Genomic DNA, 19740 nt, shown 5'->3' with positions numbered 1-19740 from the left:
CTTTAGATTAGAAACAGCATTAAATTAGATGTAAGATGAAAGATAAAGACAAAAGCAAAATAAACACAAAGAAGAGAAAAAGACAGCGATCTACCTGAGCACGACATGGTCTCTGGTAGGATGAGGCGCCATGGAGTTCCTGACATACTGGTAGACCTCTGTCCTGTCATCGAGGGTCTCCACTACACGGCTCTCGAGCAGGTCCTCATCCCAGTGTCCCTGCTCTCGCAGCACCCGGGTCAAAACCTCTTCGGGAGTTGCGGGAACCTCCACCGTTACTTTCCACAACCGCAGTGGATACCCATCATGGACCTAGAGAAACAGATGGCGAGACCCAGTTACTTTACTTGCAGTCCATTGATTTAAAGCACTTTATGTCATTAAAATCACAGAACAAAGACAGGAAATTACAGCAGACAGGAAATGTCATGCACACAGGTTCCTGCAGTTAGTTTTAAGGGCTTGAAAAGAAGGTGACTGGACTTGTTTAAGTATTTTCAAGACATTTCACCTCTCACCCAAGAAGCTTCTTCAGTTCAGTTTGACTCACAACCTCTGGTGGTAATGTCTGACACCTTTTTCACAGTCGTGTAATAATGCACACGATTAATAATCAGTCAACGAGTGAGATGTCCTCAGCAAACTTAAAGAACACCAGTTGCCTGCCCTTCAAGCTCTGATTAAGCATTCCCCCATCTTTACCTCAGTTCCTACATTTCATGCTGTATCTAACTTAACATCTTGTTCTGTGCTGGGGTCTTGCTGTTGCTGTCTCTGGATCTCCACATGTGTGCTTGGAAGGCCCCCAGAACAGCCCTTCACTGCCAAATATAAATTGCTGCAGATGGAAATAATCTTCTTTCACTGTAGTGCTCCTGACTGAAATGTGGTAAATATAAACTTTCAGTGTCTTATGCAAGTGTTTGGAGGCTTGCTATAAGATATCTAATTGTACCAGTTACATTAGGGGAAATTACAAAAATCGGATGTAGTAATTTAACGGTAATCTTATGCACAACAGCTAGGCTGTGTTTCAACATATTTCACTGCGCTCTGGCCAGGTCAGCTGCTTCTTTCTGCCATCATATGATAAAAAGCACACACTCTGTGCCTTGTGACTTTAAACTGGAGAAAAAGATAACCTCATCCAGGGCCTCGCAAACTGGACACAGGAAATGTAAGCCTGGGATAATGCAGAGGCTCTGTACGGGTTTGTGTTTGTGTGTGTGTGTCTCTATGTCAAGCTGATGTCATTCTGGGATGGAGTCCAGTACTGGGATGGGAATGAGATGCCAAGGGGCCAGGCCACTTTCGCACGGATTTGTTTTTACACAGGAAACCCTAACTGCAGGTTTTCCACTCGATATTTAGAGTTAAAAGAGAGGCAGGGCAAGGACTGAGAGGAAAAGAGAGGAGAGGAAACAGAGATGGTGTGCATGTTTCAGGAGTGACAGCTTGTTTACACTCTATAGAAAGATAATAAATCTTTCCTGTGAGCTGTCTGACAATTTTATCAATGTTTCCAGGCTGAAAGTAGCCGCACAGGCTGAACAGATGACATTTAAGAGGACCTAGAGATAGATTTAAAAAAAAAAGAAGAAAAGAGGACCTACCTTCCTATATGCCAGGTCAGCATGCTCTGGCGTGGAGCAGCTGTCATATCCTTTGAACTTGTCTTTAGCCTCTTTGAGGAGAGTGTCCAGGCTATCTTGTAGGTACGCCCTGTAGCCTCCATGCGCAGCCTCTTCACCTGCAAGCTCCTCCAAGCGCTGCGGCAGCAAAGCCTGCTCCATATACGAGTTTCTGCAGCGATTCATTTCTTCTGGGATCTGTGAGAGAAGAGGAGATGGATGGTTAGAACAATTATTCATCTGCTTAGTCTGTTAGAGTTTAGGATAAAGAAATATCTTTTGGTTTGACAGACTTCTACAATTCCTACTGATGTTAGAGAAAACAAGCACTGCTTAATACTGAAACATGAGAAAGAAAACTTCAGAGAAAAAACTAAAAAATTAATTAAGACCCCCTTCACTATAAATAGGCAGTGTGAGCTTACTGTGGGGAAAAAACTATTATGTAAAACAGGTCTGATTTTAAAGATCTCAAAGCATTTCTGAATACGTGATTAACACTGAAGTCATGGTTTTTCTGGCTTTGTCATTATTACATTAATCCCATTAAACAAACTGGAAACACATCCTGTGTTTGCCTAGTGTATCCTCAATATATTCTCCTTCATATCTTCCATTGTTACTTGCATCCTGACAGTGTTATCGTCAATCTTCCCTTTAAAAAAACCTCCATAAGCAAATGCAAATGTAATTAAAGAAATCATTTAAGGAGGTTAATTCGGTTTACTTGTGCAATGTGACCATGACAGGAAAGCAGGAAGCCTTTCCACAGTCTAATAGAATTTTAAACGATCTTAATGACCCACAGTGTGCAGCCTTTTAACATTTACTCTACCATGTCCAGAGAAGATGGCACAAGGCAAAGCACATTTCTGGCTTAATGTCAGTTTTAATTGGATCTGTAATGCTGTAGTTTTGCTGATTATTTCCTGTTGTGCTATCCATGTGGAGATGCCAAATCTCACTGACATGAATTTATGGATTTCTGACCCCTGTGATACTATGCTAGAGTTTGGGGGGCGTTTACTTGAACAGAGCTCTGGACAACATAGGTATTCAGCCCCCCGTAGCATGTTCACTTTCCATAAACCAACCTACTCTTGAACGAATAACTGCATGAATTGGATCAATGCCTTACATAACTGGGACTCTGTTTGTTGACAGGACAAACGCAGGGACACGAAGTATGCGGCAGGAAACCGGAGGTGACATTTATTCTGTCAGCAAACATACCCTTGTTACCTTAAATGGCAGTTTATTGTGAAGGTAGTAGCCAGTAACTCATTCTGCTTTTATTTTTTAAGCTAACTTTAAAAGTGAAGAGTTTGCTGCACAGGTTCTGCTACACGATTTTTAATCACTGACCCTAAAGAGTTTCCTGCACTCCTGGATCATGTGCGCCAGGCCGTGAGTGGCAGCAAGGTTTTCATTCAGGTCCCTCTGGTCTGGCTTTCCGAGTGTCTGCTTCCGGTTCATCACCCTTTGGGAAAGAAGGAAAAAGAAGAAGGCATAATGAGGCTAATCAGAGCAATCACCACAAAAGAAAAGTAAAAAAAAACTGGAGGAAACGGTTTAGCTGTATAAAGCTGATAAACCCTCACCTAGAAGTGCCAAATGTGGAACAATGCATGTGTTTTTTTATTTAGGTCTGGACGTTTATATAACCTTTCTATTTCCTCTGTCTCTCTCCCTTCCTCTTCTCACCGGCTTTGCTCTCTTCCACACTATTCTGCCCTCGTGCTAGTTTGGAGTGACCCTTTCCTGTTTTCCAAAACCGCACAGGCATATTGTGCCCTTATGCAAGATGCTGCAACAAAAACTATTTTGATTAAAGGCATGAAACTGAACCGATTACAATGGCGCGCACTCAGACACACACCTCGGCGAGGAGCTCTCCTTCCGTCGAAGCGTGTTGAGGTGGAAAACGGATGGGGCCAGACAAACTGCTAGGTTGGTGGGAGTCATCTGATTCTCAGCCACGCTGGCCGTCACATCGCTGAGCAGACACAGCAGCGTCCGGAGCGCCTCTCGGTTCTCATCCGGCAGGAGCAGCACAGCAGCGCGAGCTGCCTGAAGGCGGAGCTCTTTAGGCATGTCTGGAGAAGAACATGGACTCCATCATCATTCCTTTTCAGTTCAATTTAGCACGAATTTATTTAGCTCCACAATAACATTATCATATATAAAATTAAAAGCTCAAGGAGTCAGTCAGTACTAATATCTGTTGTCATACTACATCCTGTCATCGTTCTTTCCAGCTGTTGTTTAATTCAGGAAGTAGACCGTATCGGGCCTCCAATTACCTGCCAAAAACGAGTTATGATGGGATCTGTGTTGACCTGTTACATAAGCTATGTTACATAAGCTTATATGTATGGGTCCACTATATGCTTGACCTCTCATACATCACCTTACGCAAACGGTGTAGCGTCCACAGATGTGTGCTCATCTGTCTCATGTGTTTTTACAGCTCTATGGCTACAACATCTAAAACAAAGTATGTCAGCTGTGCAGTTGCATACGTCAAGCTGCGCGAGGAATGACGTAGACGAGCCTGGAAGAACATTTTCTGTGTTTTGTGTCTTCTTACACTGATAGATCTGCAGGAAGGTCTCTGAAAGTTTGCTGGTAAGCAAGGGCTCTGGTAAATCTCTGAAGTACTGCTTCAGCATGTCGGCAACGTCATAAGCTGACTGGCCCTCGTAGTTGACTCCTCCCCCGTCGGCGCCGCTCGCTTCATTCATCTGACGGAGGGCTTGGATACGAGATTTTACGCCCGATTTCCTGAAAAGACCCACCTGGGCGGGGAAACAAAGAAGAAAAGGGTTACGCCTCACATACCATGCAGAAACCTTTGAACTATAAAGTACCCGATCAAAGAGTATCAAAAATGACTCTCACAAACACACACACACACACACACGTCTTTTATTGCGTTAGGCTGTTGCATTAGGAAAATAACATTCTTGACTTATCCACAAATCCGCAGCTTACAGTCAATATGGTTACATCACAACAGATCCTGTTGACTGTATTTACAAGGAGCTCCAACAACAGCCAGTAGGCATTCTTGTAGTGAATGCTGTGTAGGACCTCATCAATGGCCTTTTAAGGCTGTGTGAAATGGCAATGTTGGGGAGGAGAAAAGAAGAAGACTGCTGGCTTGTTCACTGAATATTTTCCATGAGCTTTCACACTTCCAAACAGAGGCACTTTGTCTGTCCTTGAAAAGAGAGCCATCATTCTCTTTTGCATGATGCCATATTAAAAGTCATTTTTCAATTTGACTGCACCTTTCCTTCCTTTATAAATGCACAGACTGTGACAGACTGGGTATAGATTAAAGCGACACAGGTGACTGAGCACACTGACTCTCCCCTGGCACACAGAAAGTGTTTACACACTGAGTGGGCATCAGACTTTTTCCAATTCCCTGCCTCATGTTATGTAACACCAAGAGAAATATGCACATGTATTTAAATTGATATTTTATGCCGTTTGAGTAGCTTAAAGAAAACAAGTTAGCTAAAATAGTACTTAAAGCTGAGGTGGCCATTACATGTAAACTTGCAATTCCAGTGTATAAAAAGGTTTTGCACACATCTGTGCATATTTCTGTACTATATGTTACCTGGTCGAGGCACTGATTTCGTAAGTAGCGCATGGCCTGCTGGATTCCTTGAGGCAGGGGCTGTCCCGTCCGCTGGACGATGACTTGTAGTGGCACACCAAACACATTCCTGTCTTTGTAGTCGCGCACCTTGATGCGCTTCATAAACTTCGGCACAGCCCTGCAGCATACACACAAATTTGGATCTTTAAAATGGGTCAACATTATAATGACATACCTTCATTCTCTCTTTACTAACTGAGAGCCTAGACTGTAATCAACAAAAACACATCACAGTAATCAGGGCTAACACAGACATTCCACAAACACCTATTCATACACAGAAAATTGAATCACCGCTGCGTCAGAAATGCGTCAAATGGTTTATTTTTAGTTCAGATGCAATGTAAAACTCAAACAAATCCAATTAGGCCTTTTATCACACAGCACTTGAGCCTTTTATGTGTGTGCAAGGCGAGTGTGAAAGTGAGCCAGTGCAGAGGTCCATCTGCAGGGTTACGGGGGGCGTGGGTAAAAAGGTAAGGGAAAAATGGGGATCGTGGAAAGGAGATGTACAAACCCGCTACTTTGTACATCTCCAGTCGACGTCCGTCTCCAGATTTGTCACTCTGGGCGAGCTTGTGTGCATGCATTTGGTTCCTAGTGAACAGCAAGTCTCCAACCACAAACCCAGAGTTGAAACATGCAACCCTGACCGTTTCACAAGAATGTGCCCGCAGATTTATGGCTGAGTATCTGTCTGCATGGGTGTGAGTGTGTTTTGCACAGAGATGTTATGCGTGACTCAGGACAAGTGCGTCTTTGTAAGTGCTGGGGTTCACAAGACTCGGAGTGCTTCTTAGAAGCACGGTTTAGAAAAAAAAAAACAAGAAGAAGAAAAAAAAAGAGCATGTTATGATCCCGGGCAGAATTCTGACTATGTTGTGGGCCTCCAGTGGCCAACAATTGGACTCTGTCTTTCAGTGAGCCTCGACCTGTCATAAGACTGTCATAATGCCTTCTATTCCCGTTTAAAAGAAAGCCTCGAGCAGAAAAATAACACAGAATTAATGTGATTTTTCCACCTCTAGTCATCTTTTTCCTTAACTTTAGCTTCTTCAAAACAGCCAATTCTAGGTAGCACTTTGGCTTATAGCAATTTAGCACAATGACACTTCAGTCTACTGTAATGTGAAGAATGTTCAGTGACATTCAGCTGCTTTCATTTCAGGGAATTTCATGAAATTGTTCATTTCACAGAAACCCCCCCCCCCATGTTCAATTTAACATAAAAAAGCAAGAATGAAGAAATAAACAAGCGCACAGAAAATTAGCCCAGACCTTAAGCTTAGAAGTGGTACAGAAGATAGCTTGGAAGGACAGTTACTGCGTGCAGCTCTTTTCAGCCTCGAGCTCAACACCTCGCGTGTGAACTGCCATGATTGCCCCGTTGAGAAAAAGACTATGTACGCCCCTTCCCAGCAATTATGGGCCTGGGAAAAGAATGTGAAACCCAACCTCTGTGGACAGCCATCCCCACACTATACAACAACCTGCAGATGGAGAGGATTTGGAGATGGGTAGGATTGAGAGGGTTAATAGCTGGCTGAATGGGTATATTAAAGGCCATTACTTAGAGGAACAATATGGCAGTGGCAGAAGCCAGTTCACATGAAGCTTTAAAAAGAAAGAAAAACACTTCTTAATGCTTTCACCCTCCATTTCCCGTCCACAAGCCTTCCCTAAAGTCCACTCACCAACTGAAGCCATGTTTGTTTGTAGGAGTGTGTTTCTCCAGTAGAGCAGTGAGCTGCAGAAGGGAGAGTTTCTGCAGCAGATTCATCTGTAGCACAGACTGGCAGCTAATCTGAAGCTGGGCGGAGGCCAAGCTGGGCCGATGGGAGTTCTGGAAGCTGGGCCAGCGGAGTTTCTGTGGTCTGGAGTACATCGGAGAAGAGCAGAGCACAAATTGAGATGTGAGAAGAATACTGACGATTGAGAAAGAACAAGTTTAACCCTCGGGATCTGCCTCATGCTTTTGTTCATGCATAAACGTTGACAATAAAACCCACGGCCACACACAGTATTTGTAGTTGTTATGTGCCAAGTGATCAGTTTGGGGATTACAAGGACTTATGTACACATCAATCAAGAGATTGTCTTTGAGACTAAAAGCCCGCCGAACGTAAGTCTGCCTGTGAATTCCTGAAAGCACAGGAACGGTCCCCATGGAAACCAAGCAGCATTCCAGAGCGCTCGGTAGCATTACATAAGGAGAGAAGTCTCAGCGTGTCCCCCTGTTTATCCTACGCTGTCACTTTTTATGTAAAACTCTTTTTGTTGGTACCTCAGTGCTGCATTCAGGTTTGCTTTGTCCTTTTACAGAAGAAAGACTGACAGCATGAGACTTTCCACTTAGTATTAAAACTAAAAGTAGCACATAAAATTTTTCTTATATAAAAATATGCATGAAATTGTATTTTTGAGAATGGCTAACAGTGTGGTCTGGGAATTATTTAGAGTCAAAGTTGCTGTTTAATCTAGGGCAGGAGTACGAAATGGACCTGAGGGCCAGAACTGGCCTGGCAAAGACTTCAATCTGGCTCACTCCATATCTTAAGAAAATATGTGGAGGAGAGCATAAATTTTAGACTTTTAACTGTAGTTTTGGCTCCAAATAAAGATTCCCCCCACAGTTATTTATACAGCATTTCTTTATCATGTAGAAAAAGAGACATAGTGTTGAAACTGCACTTCTATTTCTTACATCTCAGGTATTAAAAGTGTAGTTAAACTTCTTTACATTGATAAAAAAAAAGAGGGGTTTTACTGCTCGACCCACTTAAAATCAAATGGGCTGTATGTGCCCCATAATGTAAAATGAATTAGACATCCCTGATTTAGGGACTATAGATATAAATGTACTCTAATCTGGCATGTTTGCACCTTATTATAAAATGTAAGGATTTCAAACCTCTGATTTTTTTTATTAAAATCTGGATGAACCGACCCTTCATTGATGATCTGCATTTGTAAAAAGATGGTTTTGAATTTTCTTCCCTCACCTGCTGGTTCGGGTTAGAGATGCTCCGACACCAGAGTCTCTTCTCTCCCTCATTCCTTCCTCCCCCTCGCCCAAGGGGTTTCCTGTGCTGTCTTGGTCGCTTCCGTTCTCAGCCTCCTCCAGGCGGTTCTGCAGAGGAGAGGATGGGCACGGGGAGGCCGAGTCCAGTGCTGAATCCGAGTCACCTTCTTCCTCCTCATCTTCCTCCTCCTCCTCTTCACCGGCCGCATCCTCAGACCAGGCATTAACGAAACGCTGCAGGCCGCTGACGTGTTGAAGCACTTCCTCTAATTTGTGCTCATCCCCCTCTTCCTCCTCTCCCTCCACTCTCTCCGTGTAAGGGACGTTGTCATAAAAACTCAGACGGCTGTCGACCGAGCCCGATGAGCCACGGCGTTGACGTCTGCTGTGCCGTCCCCTGAGGATCACAGAGTTTCCATTATCATTAGTGCGTGAACTCCCATCCTGGAGGGCCTTGGGAAAGGTTCCAGGCTTATGGCCTTCTGGTAAATAGAAAAAGATCATGCCCTCCTCTTCCTCTTCTTCTTCCACTTGTCTGCTGTTGTCTTGCACGCTGTAGTTGTTCTTGCGGTTCTGCTCATCAACTGTCATCCCATTACTAGCGTGGCAGGGGACGGGTGGGGCAGATTTGGGAGCTTGCTGCTGATCTGAAGCTTGCTGGAGGAGGCTGAAAGGATCAAAACCTTCCAAATACATGCCCCCTCGCTTACTGGAGGTCGCTGCCGCACTGTGGCTGCGAGCTCGAGTCACTGGGCTCGGCGTGCTCACCGCACTCCCGCTGCTAGCTTCCGACTGGCTGCTCCCAGTACTTCCAGTACTTCCGTTGCTGGTCTGAGTGGAGTAGGATACAGAGCGATTGCGGTTAAGTGTCATAGTCTGGGTATTATTGCGATGGTGATGAAGATTCTGGTTGAGGTTGAGACTGGAGATGTCCACGCAGTTGAGCCTCCGCAGTTTGTCATCATCGAGACCCTCTTTGACGACAGGGCCGCTGATTTCTATTTTGCCTCCGCCGGTGCCCCCCTTCTTCTTTCTCTTAGAGGAGCTGCCACTGCGGAGCCGCAGACTCTCCATCCTCTTGAGAAAGCTCTTAGCTCTCGAACGTGTGCTTTTGCTGCTGCCGGATCCTCGGTCCAGACTTCCCCCTCGTCCGGCGACCCCCGTCTTTACATCAAAGGTAAACTGCCTGAGAGTCTCTAGGGGCGATGGAGGCAACCCGTCAGACAGAGAGTCCTCATTAGCACATCCTGACCCACCCGTGCCTGACGATGAACACATGCTAGCTACTGAGCTGGCACGGGTGGCATTAGGGGGCACAGCTTCGTTTACCAGAGCAGCACCGTGGGTCTTCTCTTCTCCTCTCCCTCCACTCCCACTGCTGTGGATGGAGCCGACTTCGGGCTGTTCACTGAGGTCGGTCAGCACACTCTCCGAGCTGTTGCCTTCTCGGAGGGTGAGCTTGCCCTTCTGGGATGCTTGGTCATTGGGAAAAGGGGGCTGGCAGGCATCTGTGGGCAGCGCGGAGAAAACCTCCAGCTCCTCCATCCGAGACCAGCGCTTGCTGTCCCTCTGGAAGGTCCAGCGTCCACTGATGGCACAAGGCTCATCCTCATCTGAATCCTCACTCTGAATGAATAAGGGGGCCAAGGAAGGGAGAGGGGAGAGAAAGGAATAGCAAGAAGAGAAGGGGAAAAAAGAGAGGGAGGGAGAGAAACAGTTGGTGACATTATTCACTGCCACATTTTCCACTTCTTTTCCAGTATTCCTCACCTTGATCCAGGAAACTTTCTGTACTTATGGAACTTATTTTAGAATGGATCTAATTTTAACCTACATGAAATATAATTATATACAATGGCTGTCAAAAGCTTCCATAACACAAGGCCTTTTATAAGAAGACATGTATAAATTTTAGCATGAAGCATGAGGTAATTATATTCATGTTCAGTCAGAAAACCTCAGAAAAATAAGTAGAATAAATTGGCCATTGCTGAGTCACATTTAATGTATATGAACCATTACAAAAATGCACACACCTCCCCCAGTTTGGTTAATCTGTCTCAGACCCCGAAGGGCGTTGAGGAAATTCCATTTTGACCCCATAGCTCTCAATGTAGCCGGCCAGACTGGGGTCACCCCCCGCCTACACCCACCTACACAGTCGTTATCTGATTGTGCACAGGCACTCGTGGTTGGAGAGTAAAACAAGCGCCGTCACTGATATATTTTAAAATTTCTTATACAACCCACCTACAAAACTGGCGTCTATAGTATACAATCAAAGTCAAACACAGGCCTCAAATCTAAAATCTGAACTCATTAGAACACCAAAACTTATAAATGAAGTTCCTATATAAAGGATCCTGGAGATAAGCACTTTGATTGAAAAAGGAAAAAAATCATCATTTTCAGAGTTCACAAAGGGCTTTATCATAGGCTTCGTTTCAAATAAAAGTGAATAAAGATTGTGATCTATCCTGGTACAAAGAGGATTCACCTAAAAAGAACAATTTAGTAATTTTGGTGACACTGCTCTATACGACCGTAGCCTGTTTCTCCAGTTATTCCGGTTGTAATGAGAGGTAACCAGCACTCACTAGTGATCATAGCTGGAACCATTTTTTACTGTCCACCCAGCAAATCATACTGATTGATACGCTGATTGCCACATCAATGAGGTCGCACAATGAAAGCTATTCTTATAATCATCAGACAGTACGAGCAAACCACGAAGAACGGGAGACGAGGAGATGGAGATTTAAGAGAGGGAATGTAAAGACGTGACGAGATCAATGCATTCCTAAACTGTCTGGGCGTGGGGGTGGGAGGCTGTTGTCCCGCAAGAGCGGAGGAGTCGAGGAGGCAAATAACCTCTTGACTCCTCTGCTCTTCTCTGTTGACTCCTGAAATGAAAGGTGACACAGAAAGGGTCATCCTAATGAATACCACCACGCATAGAACAAGGATCTTCCTATGTAGCCCTTAAGGGCATTAGATTTGGTTGATTTGTAGAAAACAGAGAAATTCTTGTCACAAAGTGACAGTGTCTGTCAGTCTAGACTTTCTGCTTTAATTGAAACACGAGTGGTCTAAAAGTGGGATTTTTACATAATTATCCTAAGGAGGAAAAACACTTTCCACTAAGACGGCTTCCTTAAAAGAGACATTTAAGAGCTGGTGTTGGTGTGGGTTTAATTGGTTCGAAAAACTGCTTGAAAACATGCCTTTATAATACCTCTGAAATCATTGAAAGATGTATAAATATGAGGAAGTATTTTAGAAGAGAGAAGGTGAGCATACTTTAAATGAATGGGGGAGTTTTGGTCAAAGAAACCCCTTCATTTAGACATTAAAGCTCTCCTCCCTTCCCCTACTATCCCACAACCCATTTGGTATAGAAATGAACTCAACAGGTGCCTTCTCATTAAACGAGATGAGAGAAAATGCAGCTTTGCCCTGTGGCCAAGTGCGAACTGTGGGTTGAGGTGAGGCGGTGCAACTGTGGATAAGGAGATGTGCAAAGTGGCTTTTCACAAAGGAGGGTAGTTCAAGTGCTTGCATGTAGACTTACTCTTTTTCTTTGTGGCGAAATCTCCAGTCTCATTAAAGCACACTTATTGAGGGTGTTCAGTCTCCTGCAAACACAAACACACGCACAACTGGTTAGATTTGAATTGCGTGGGCTTTAAATATTAAACCTCACCAACTTTCACTAGAACACAAGGATGTGTAAAGGAAGGAAAGATGAAACAAGGCAAAAAGGAGCTGCGGTGCATCCAGTCTGGCTAATGAGATGCGGAGGGATAATCCCTATGTGGACAGGAAGAGAAGGAGAGAGTGCAAAGAGAATGAAATCTGCTGGAGTGCCGACGCAACCTCGGGGAGGGGACAGAAAGATTATCCCTTTAGCCACCTGGAGAAGGGGGTCCAACCTCTGAAGAGCTCTTAGAGCAGATCATGTAACAATGGAGAGATGAAGTGATGGGAACTCAAGGATAGCTGCGGATGTGGGGAAGGGATGAATGCTGCCAAAAGAGGAGACACTGAGATGATAGCTTCCAGATGTATGGAGGAACACCTGCTGTGGTTTATTACTTAAGGATCGAGTTCTGATGAAGAGGCTGAGTCCATTAAAGAACCATTAGTTCCCTCCTCATATGCTAAAAAAGGACGGCAGGGGGACAAATTGAATGCAAACCCAGTCGTCTTCAATGATAATTGCAACCATTTGGATAACTTCACATATAAAATGAAGGCTCACAAAGCTCAGAGCCTTTTAAATGTTTATGTTTTAGGGAACAATTGCAGTCTAATTTTTTTGTCCCCTACAACATAAAAAGAAAGATGCAGTGATGTAAGGAGAAAGATATGTGCCTGGGAGGATGGTACAAAAGACTCTAACGGCTAAGATAAACCCTATCAGTCCCAGATAAAGAAGAAAATAAAGGAAGAAGAAGGTAAGAACATAGTGAAACCAAACAGGGAGGGGAAGTGCACGGTTGCTTATCGTGCGATTCTTTTATCTCATCGGCAACTTTCCAAAGCATGGCTCTTTTTGAAGTCGTGCCCTCATGGTTTCATCAGAGGGAAAAGTAGTGATAGTACAAAAGAGAGAGAGAGAGAGAGAGAGAGAGAGAGAAGATGATGAGGAACAAGAAGAAAGGAACATACCATCAAAAGAAAGATAAAAGGCGTATGAAGGGTTTTAAGCATGACTTGTAATCTCACCTGCAGAGAGCCTCAATAGCATCCCGATCGAGGAAGTCGTGGTCCTTGGTGACTGAAGAAATGTCAATGGGAAACTGGGCGTCTAAAGAGAGAGAAGTGAGTCAGGTTACGTGAGGGCATCTCCCTGCCACTGATTGGATCAGTATGTTCAGATAAAACTAAAAGATACCACCCTCAGCTCCAAAGACACCCACCTACTCAAACACCCACCTTCCCCCTCTCACTCCCACCCACCCATACAGCCCTGATTAAAAGCTAAAAGAGGAAGTAGCGTCTTAGTCGACCAAACAAACACAGCTGCAGCTTTCAGACCCAGCAGGCAGGGGGGATATGCAGCACAGGGGGAGAGAACAGGGGACTGATTGAAGAATGACAATAGGTACTCCAATATGGCTCAGAGGTCCCGCTTCCTTTTCTGCTTCTCACTCTTTCTCTCTGGTCTACCTGAATAACAAGGTCACTTGTTCGCCCAGTTGCTGGGCTGGTAAAAGCAGAGTGAGTATGCCTTGAAATTCTGTCTTGAATGCCAAGAATGACCAACTGGATATTACAAGGTTTTCTGGAATGTCGGACCAACCCAAAATGGGACTGTTGCATCCAAACCCTCAGGGGTCACGTTGATAAGAAAATGCTATCATGGGGCCAGCACCTTTAACCTGTACTGTACTGGAGCAGGCCTATCAGTCTGCCTATCTTTAGTGGGGCAATAGTCTCGACGGCACAGACAATAAAGAATCTCTTATGGAAATAAGGAAGGGAAATGTGTGTCACGTATCAACAGAGCAATTCCTACTACTACTACAAATGAGTCAAGCGCAGTTTTCAGCACTTTTGTATTGCTTTTTTTTTTTGTCTGAAAGGTCTCAACACCTGTACAGAAACTCAAATAGGAAACCTTTCACAGTTAAGTGGAAATAAGCAGTGACCTGCTGACAATGGCAGCTCGGTACTGCTGTCATCATTCTGTAATTACATAAAGGGAACTGGTATGCCCCTGGCATGCAGTAGTATAGAAGACCTACAAGGAGTGAAGAATGTTTTATGTACTTTGGTGCTTATTTATATTTCAAGGGTCATGCAAAGTACTCTTTTTCAAGCAGTTGTCATTGCAGGTGTAGCTTTAGATGGAGCAGAAAGCTATAATTATATAGGTTACACTGTATTCAAAGCATAGGCAATGTTTGCAATACAGTACAGCTCGCTGGGGCTTACATGGATTTCTTTTCGGATGTAGAGCAAAAAAAAAAAAACCCACACACATCTCATTTGCTCTTCTGTAATGTTAGGCTGTGTGTTTAAATTTTGAAAACTAAATATAAAAATTATTCTTATTGCAAAGTGATAAAACCCAAACCCATCAGTCATGTACCAGTTTTGAGCAGGCTGCGGTGTCTCCTAGTGTTCCTTACCTTCATAAAGTTGGGCGTATTGCGGGAACCCTGCAGCTCGGAGCCACGTGCAGGCCTCTTTGGCTTCGATCTCTATGGAGAAGAACAAGTGAAACACACGTTAAGGGTTACAGAAGAACAGCATCATGTCAAAAAGCGTGTAGTAACATGAAAAGACATGAGCGTGGCTTTGGTAATAACATCACGAGTGTAAATGAAACATCATTTAATAAAGTTATCAAGTTTAAACACCAATCCAAGAAAACACTCTGGAACCCTCCAGCATGTTAGCAGCTTATCCAATGTGAACTGATTGACCTTATTAGCTATCTAACACTCCGTCACGCACGCCTCTCACATGTTTCTAGAGCTAAGAGGAACATACGTGCAAACTTCACACCATCACACTCTCAAGTGTCTTCCACTTAAGCTTCTTAGCTAGGTAATGCAGTGGAGTCACATATCTCTGATAGTAAACGTTGCCTAACCTTTTCCTCACGTGACACGAACAATGGTTGCCGTGGATCTGCATCCATGGAAAACATTTATTCTTTAAAGTATTAACATGTTACATTTTCTTTGCTTGTTGTCTAAGAGCATCTGTTTCCTCCTGTTACCATCACAAGTAAACTCTGAAGATTAGCGTGAGTATAGGAAAGGGAGTTTAACATTCAGATGTGTCATTCTGAGAGCTCGTACAGATTCTCCATAAAAGCCATTATTCCATACTTCTTAAAGGCTGACAAACAAATTCTCCCATAACTCCCTTAGAACACAAGCTGAGGTCTATAGTGTGTCACCGGTGCCACGAGGATGTCTCCCAGCTTTCTGTGAAAGCTTTTTAGATGACATGTGCCAAATGGCTGCTCCAATCGCCATAAATGCTTCATTATCCCTGCAGCTACCTGTTTGTAGACAGGAGACCAAAAGAAGAGTTTTACAGTGTCCTAGTTCCTAGAATGATAGCAAGTACACACGCAGATCAACCTTGAGAGAAACAAAGCCTGAGTGACAAAAATGGTAAATGGCCTGTATTTGTATAGCGCTTTACATAGTCCCTAAGGACCCCAAAGCGCTTTACACTACATTCAGTCATTCACACACTGGTGATGGCAAGCTACATTGTAGCCACAGCTGCCCTGGGGCGCACTGACAGAGGCGAGGCTGCCAGACACTGGAGCCACCGGGCCTTCTGACCACCAGTAGTGAAGTGTCTTGCCCAAGGACACAAGGACTGAGACTGTCGGAGCCGAGGCTCAAACCGGCAACCTTCCGATTACAAGACAAACTGCCAACGTTTGAGCCACGATCGCCCCCGAGGCACAAAGCAAGTAAAAGACTTGGAGGACAGTCAAAAGTTCTTGCTTTTACAAACTGCTACACTGGCAAGTTTAATTGGGTTACTGTGTCTGGCTGAGTGTAATTAGCTAATCATAACCACCCGTAAAGAAACTGGATTTAGTGCATTATATCTTTGGTTCACGCGTTAAGCAGTTACACCCCATTTCAAAGCTAAATCGCTCCACACGTTATATATATCTTCCCACAAGAACACAAAAAGAGAACAACCTGAAAGGCAAGAAAAGTAACGAGAAACAGAGAGGTCAAGGAAGACTACAGCTGCAAAGGGTCTGGACTAAGCGATATGCCGACATTTACATACCAACAACAAGCCTAGATGGCAGACAAACCCACTAACAACAAGGTGTGACACGACCAAGACAAGAGTCTCCCCACTGCCACTGCAGAGGCTCCAACTTCCTTTAAACAACTACCATGACACCAGCGCGCACCGCAGTGTCAAATGGCACATTAACAACTACACTTCGGCGTTATTTGTCAAACGTGCGCTATTTTTACTTGTGGATGTGAAGCTGTATGCCTGAGAAAAAGTGTGTGTGTGTGTGTGTGTGTGTGTGTGTGTGTGTGTGTGTGTGTGTGTGTGTGTGAGTGTGTGTGTGTGTAGTAAGTGTGTGTGAGAGTGTGAGTGTGAGAGGAAAGGACAGAACGAAGCAATAATGGTCAAATCCGTATACCGAGTCCCAAATTTCTTAGAGAGCAAGCAGGCTTTGCAGCCAGAGGCAAAAGAGATTCCTGTGCTCGCTCGTGTTTAAATGTGTGTGCACAAGTAAGTCTGTCTGTGTGTGTTTGCATTGACTAACCTCATGTTTAAAGACAAACCACTCAAAAGACAGTAAAGCTATTGAAATGCAAATTAGACATGCAAACACATGGTTGGCCTTCCAACCCCACGCCCCCCTCCAGTCCCCAGAAAAGGAGCTACGCGAGCCAATAAGTGCCTTTTGCTGGGATGCTATCCAGTGACACACCCTACTGGGCTAGAATGTGTGTCAAATCTATTTTACAGTGAGATAATGTGAACTTAGTGTGCCGAGGAAATAAAATAAAGACAGCAGCATTCACCCCGCAGATGGATCCGACTGAATAATATTTGTCACTGAGCTACATTGTGTCCATTCATTCACAGAGTAAAAGCAAGAATATTTTTGTCTTTTGTTTGGCCACAGGAAGTGGACAGGGGCATGGGGCATCTGGCACAAACATTCTTAACAATAGAGCAGCACCCACTTGCACTAACATGCATCTGGAAGAATCAAAAGCCGGATCAACAAAGCAACAAAAGGAATTTACAAGAATATCCCAGGAACTCAGGCCATAAAAACATCATCTTTAACCAGACCTCCTAGCCTTTAACATTTATGTTAGCTTCGATAGAAAAAGATTTGAGGGTGTATTTCAAATTTTTTCTTCACTCACTGTCCACCCTGGTTCCCTAGCCCTGATCAGGGAACTACCTCACTTCCTCTTCCTGCTTCCCTCACAGGAAGAAAGCTTAGCAGCGCGCAATGGCCACCGACCACTTGGCTGTGCAGCCCTGCCTTCATTTGTTCCAGACCAGATAATAGACGGGGAGGCAGCCAAGACAAACACGGGCCCCGCCGATTGTGTGTACTTACCAAACGTCCTCGTGGTTAAAGATGGCTACAAAGCCACTTTAAACAAATATCTTGCAGCACCCACTTAGAGCCTCAACATTGCAGTGAGAAAGCAGAAAAGAGAGTTTTATCACCCTGATAATGACCGCGTTATTCAGCACGCGTGTGCCAAGTCGGCTCAAGAAGGGATAACACATACAGAGTGAGTCAAAGGTTCAAAGCCAGTGGCACCACTCAAAATGCTACATGTCCTGGCAAGCTCTTTACATCCAGCTCACTTCACTTCTCATCATGTTCAGTCTAATTCCTGGAGGATTTATCTTCTTGCTTTTGAAGGAAACTTATTGTACACCACTCTATGAGAACTTTGTCACTTCGTGCCATTAATTCGGGGTGTGAATAATGATGCGATTCTCAACTGGAAAAGATAATTATGCCAAACGTCTCCCATGTTTGGCTGCTTCTTTTTTTTTAAGCCAGTTGCCACATGATAGGTTTGGCACACTGTGGCCACTACAAGTGGGACCACTGATGATTAGTGGGAAAAAATAGGCTTGAAGCCAAGTATGATTTTTGTTTGAAAACTAAACAGGACTTTGCTGCTATAATACTTTGCTCCGTTTTGAATTTCAGTGTAGGGTGTGTTGTTTTTTCAGCTTCTAAGAACAAGTCTGAGAACCACTGGTGAGGTGACGGGCGCAGAACTTGGATAATCACAAGTTCAGAACAGACAAGAACGTCTGAAAGGAATGAGGCTTTGAGGTGACTTCGTCTAGACTTTCCAACAAATAATAAATATTCTGACATAATTAGCCACATTGATTTCTGAATCTTATAACCAAAAAATGAAGACAAGTCAGCTCCACACTAATCCTGACTGATATGAACAAGCAAAAACAACTCAGTGAGACACACTCCCTCTTGCTTGGAAAGATGAAGATGATTACAGAAGAACAGCAGATAACACAACTAATAAGATCCAAGCTGATGCTAATAGAGATTTCACATGGATCACGAGAATCTTTTCTCCTGCACATTGCCCAAAGCTAATCTGGTGAGCACCCAGTCAAGCTTTACCCACTTTCCCGAAGTATCAACTTCTAAAATTATCCACCACAGCTTTTCTTTGCTTTCCTTTTCCCTGCTCTCACCTTCATCTCCTGCGCTGTCTCTACTTATTTCAACTCTGCTCGCCACTTCTCTTCTCTCCCTTCCGGTAACAGGAAATTCTCACAATTGCCGACCACAGTCCCACCCCACCTCCCACCCCCAGTACAGGAGGCAATGGGGTCTGGCTGGCTGAGTCTGAATGCTCAGCTCCAGTGGGAGTTTGTCAGCAGCAAGCAAACAAAGGATGCTGCTCCCCCACCTATAGCAAACTGGAGGTCAAGAGTCTCTATACAGTTAACAGTGATGCTGGGGCTTTGAAGCTGGCAGACTGAGAATAATGCTTGACTAACCACTGTTGTGAATTGAGGTGGCTTATCTTGAGTCATCTGATCACTGCTGAGTTTCCAAGTGCCCACTGCATAACAACCCAAAAAGCAGTCGTCAGATCCTAATGAAGTTCATTTCAGAGTGGGCCGTTCCAAAGGGACCGCAAAGTTGGTTTATATAGGTGATGTGATAAACCAGGCCAGACTGTGTGGCTGGCTCAGACGTAATAAGCAGAGCACCAGAGCCTGAATGCTGCCTTGCTTTTGTCCTTCACATAAGCACCGACAAGGATAAGCCTGTAAAAGACTAAAATTGAAATCACAACACACACATGTGAGAAAACCCAAGAACAACTGGACGTTGCAGATTTTTTAGCGTGACCAATGTAAAATCCCTCCTGTGCTCCACTAGTGGAATGTAAGGATGGACATTTTTTTTCTTTCCTGATGGGTATCATGTTTTGTGATTCCACTGTGGAGACAGCTGGTGCTCACAGAGAAGGCCTGGCTGTTGGCTAAGTGATACGGTGCCAGGAATATTACCATCTGGCTGTTCTCAAACTATATCCCACTGACACAAACAAAAAAATAATCAAGTTACTAACATGCTCCATTCCAGTTATCAACCACCAGCTGGCGCAGGCATGCAGGCACGGATCCACGAGCACATCCACACGCAAACACACGGCTGTCCCAGATGGGTCATCGCAGCGCTAACCCCAAAGACCCCCTGACGACAGATTTATGCTCACATGGAGGGCCCTAGCCCTGGATCAGGTGACCAGGCATATTCAAAGCTTCTGAGAAGCTTTCAGCAACCAGATGACAGTCTACCTGCCAGCACCCCTCCCCTCCCTCCCTCCCTCCCCTGATAGCAATCCATTAACATACAGATCCCAGGACAG

At 44.4% G+C, this 19740-nt stretch overlaps 1 protein-coding gene across 5 annotated transcripts in view; it reads right to left on the bottom strand.

The window, feature by feature from the left end:
- Nucleotides 1-19740, bottom strand: part of dlc1 (DLC1 Rho GTPase activating protein) — an 89798-nt gene that overhangs the window by 1948 nt on the left and 68110 nt on the right. For all 5 annotated transcript variants that reach the window (XM_042223379.1, XM_014335466.2, XM_014335467.2 and 2 more), the window contains 11 exons: nt 14464-14535; nt 13055-13136; nt 11898-11961; nt 8307-9952; nt 6999-7178; nt 5263-5422; nt 4222-4429; nt 3511-3727; nt 2997-3111; nt 1614-1829; nt 95-312 (listed from right to left, as the gene is read on the bottom strand). In XM_042223379.1, coding sequence (XP_042079313.1) covers nt 95-312; nt 1614-1829; nt 2997-3111; nt 3511-3727; nt 4222-4429; nt 5263-5422; nt 6999-7178; nt 8307-9952; nt 11898-11961; nt 13055-13136; nt 14464-14535 — 3178 coding nt within the window. The remainder of the gene's footprint in view (nt 1-94; nt 313-1613; nt 1830-2996; nt 3112-3510; nt 3728-4221; nt 4430-5262; nt 5423-6998; nt 7179-8306; nt 9953-11897; nt 11962-13054; nt 13137-14463; nt 14536-19740) is intronic.

Source organism: Haplochromis burtoni, unplaced genomic scaffold (genome assembly GCF_018398535.1).
Source record: "Haplochromis burtoni strain Fernald_Lab_line unplaced genomic scaffold, NCSU_Asbu1 Contig_110, whole genome shotgun sequence".
In the NCBI taxonomy this organism is placed as follows: domain Eukaryota; kingdom Metazoa; phylum Chordata; class Actinopteri; order Cichliformes; family Cichlidae; genus Haplochromis; species Haplochromis burtoni.
Note: the sequence above shows the minus strand (reverse complement) of the source record. Positions and strands in the feature narration are given on the sequence as shown.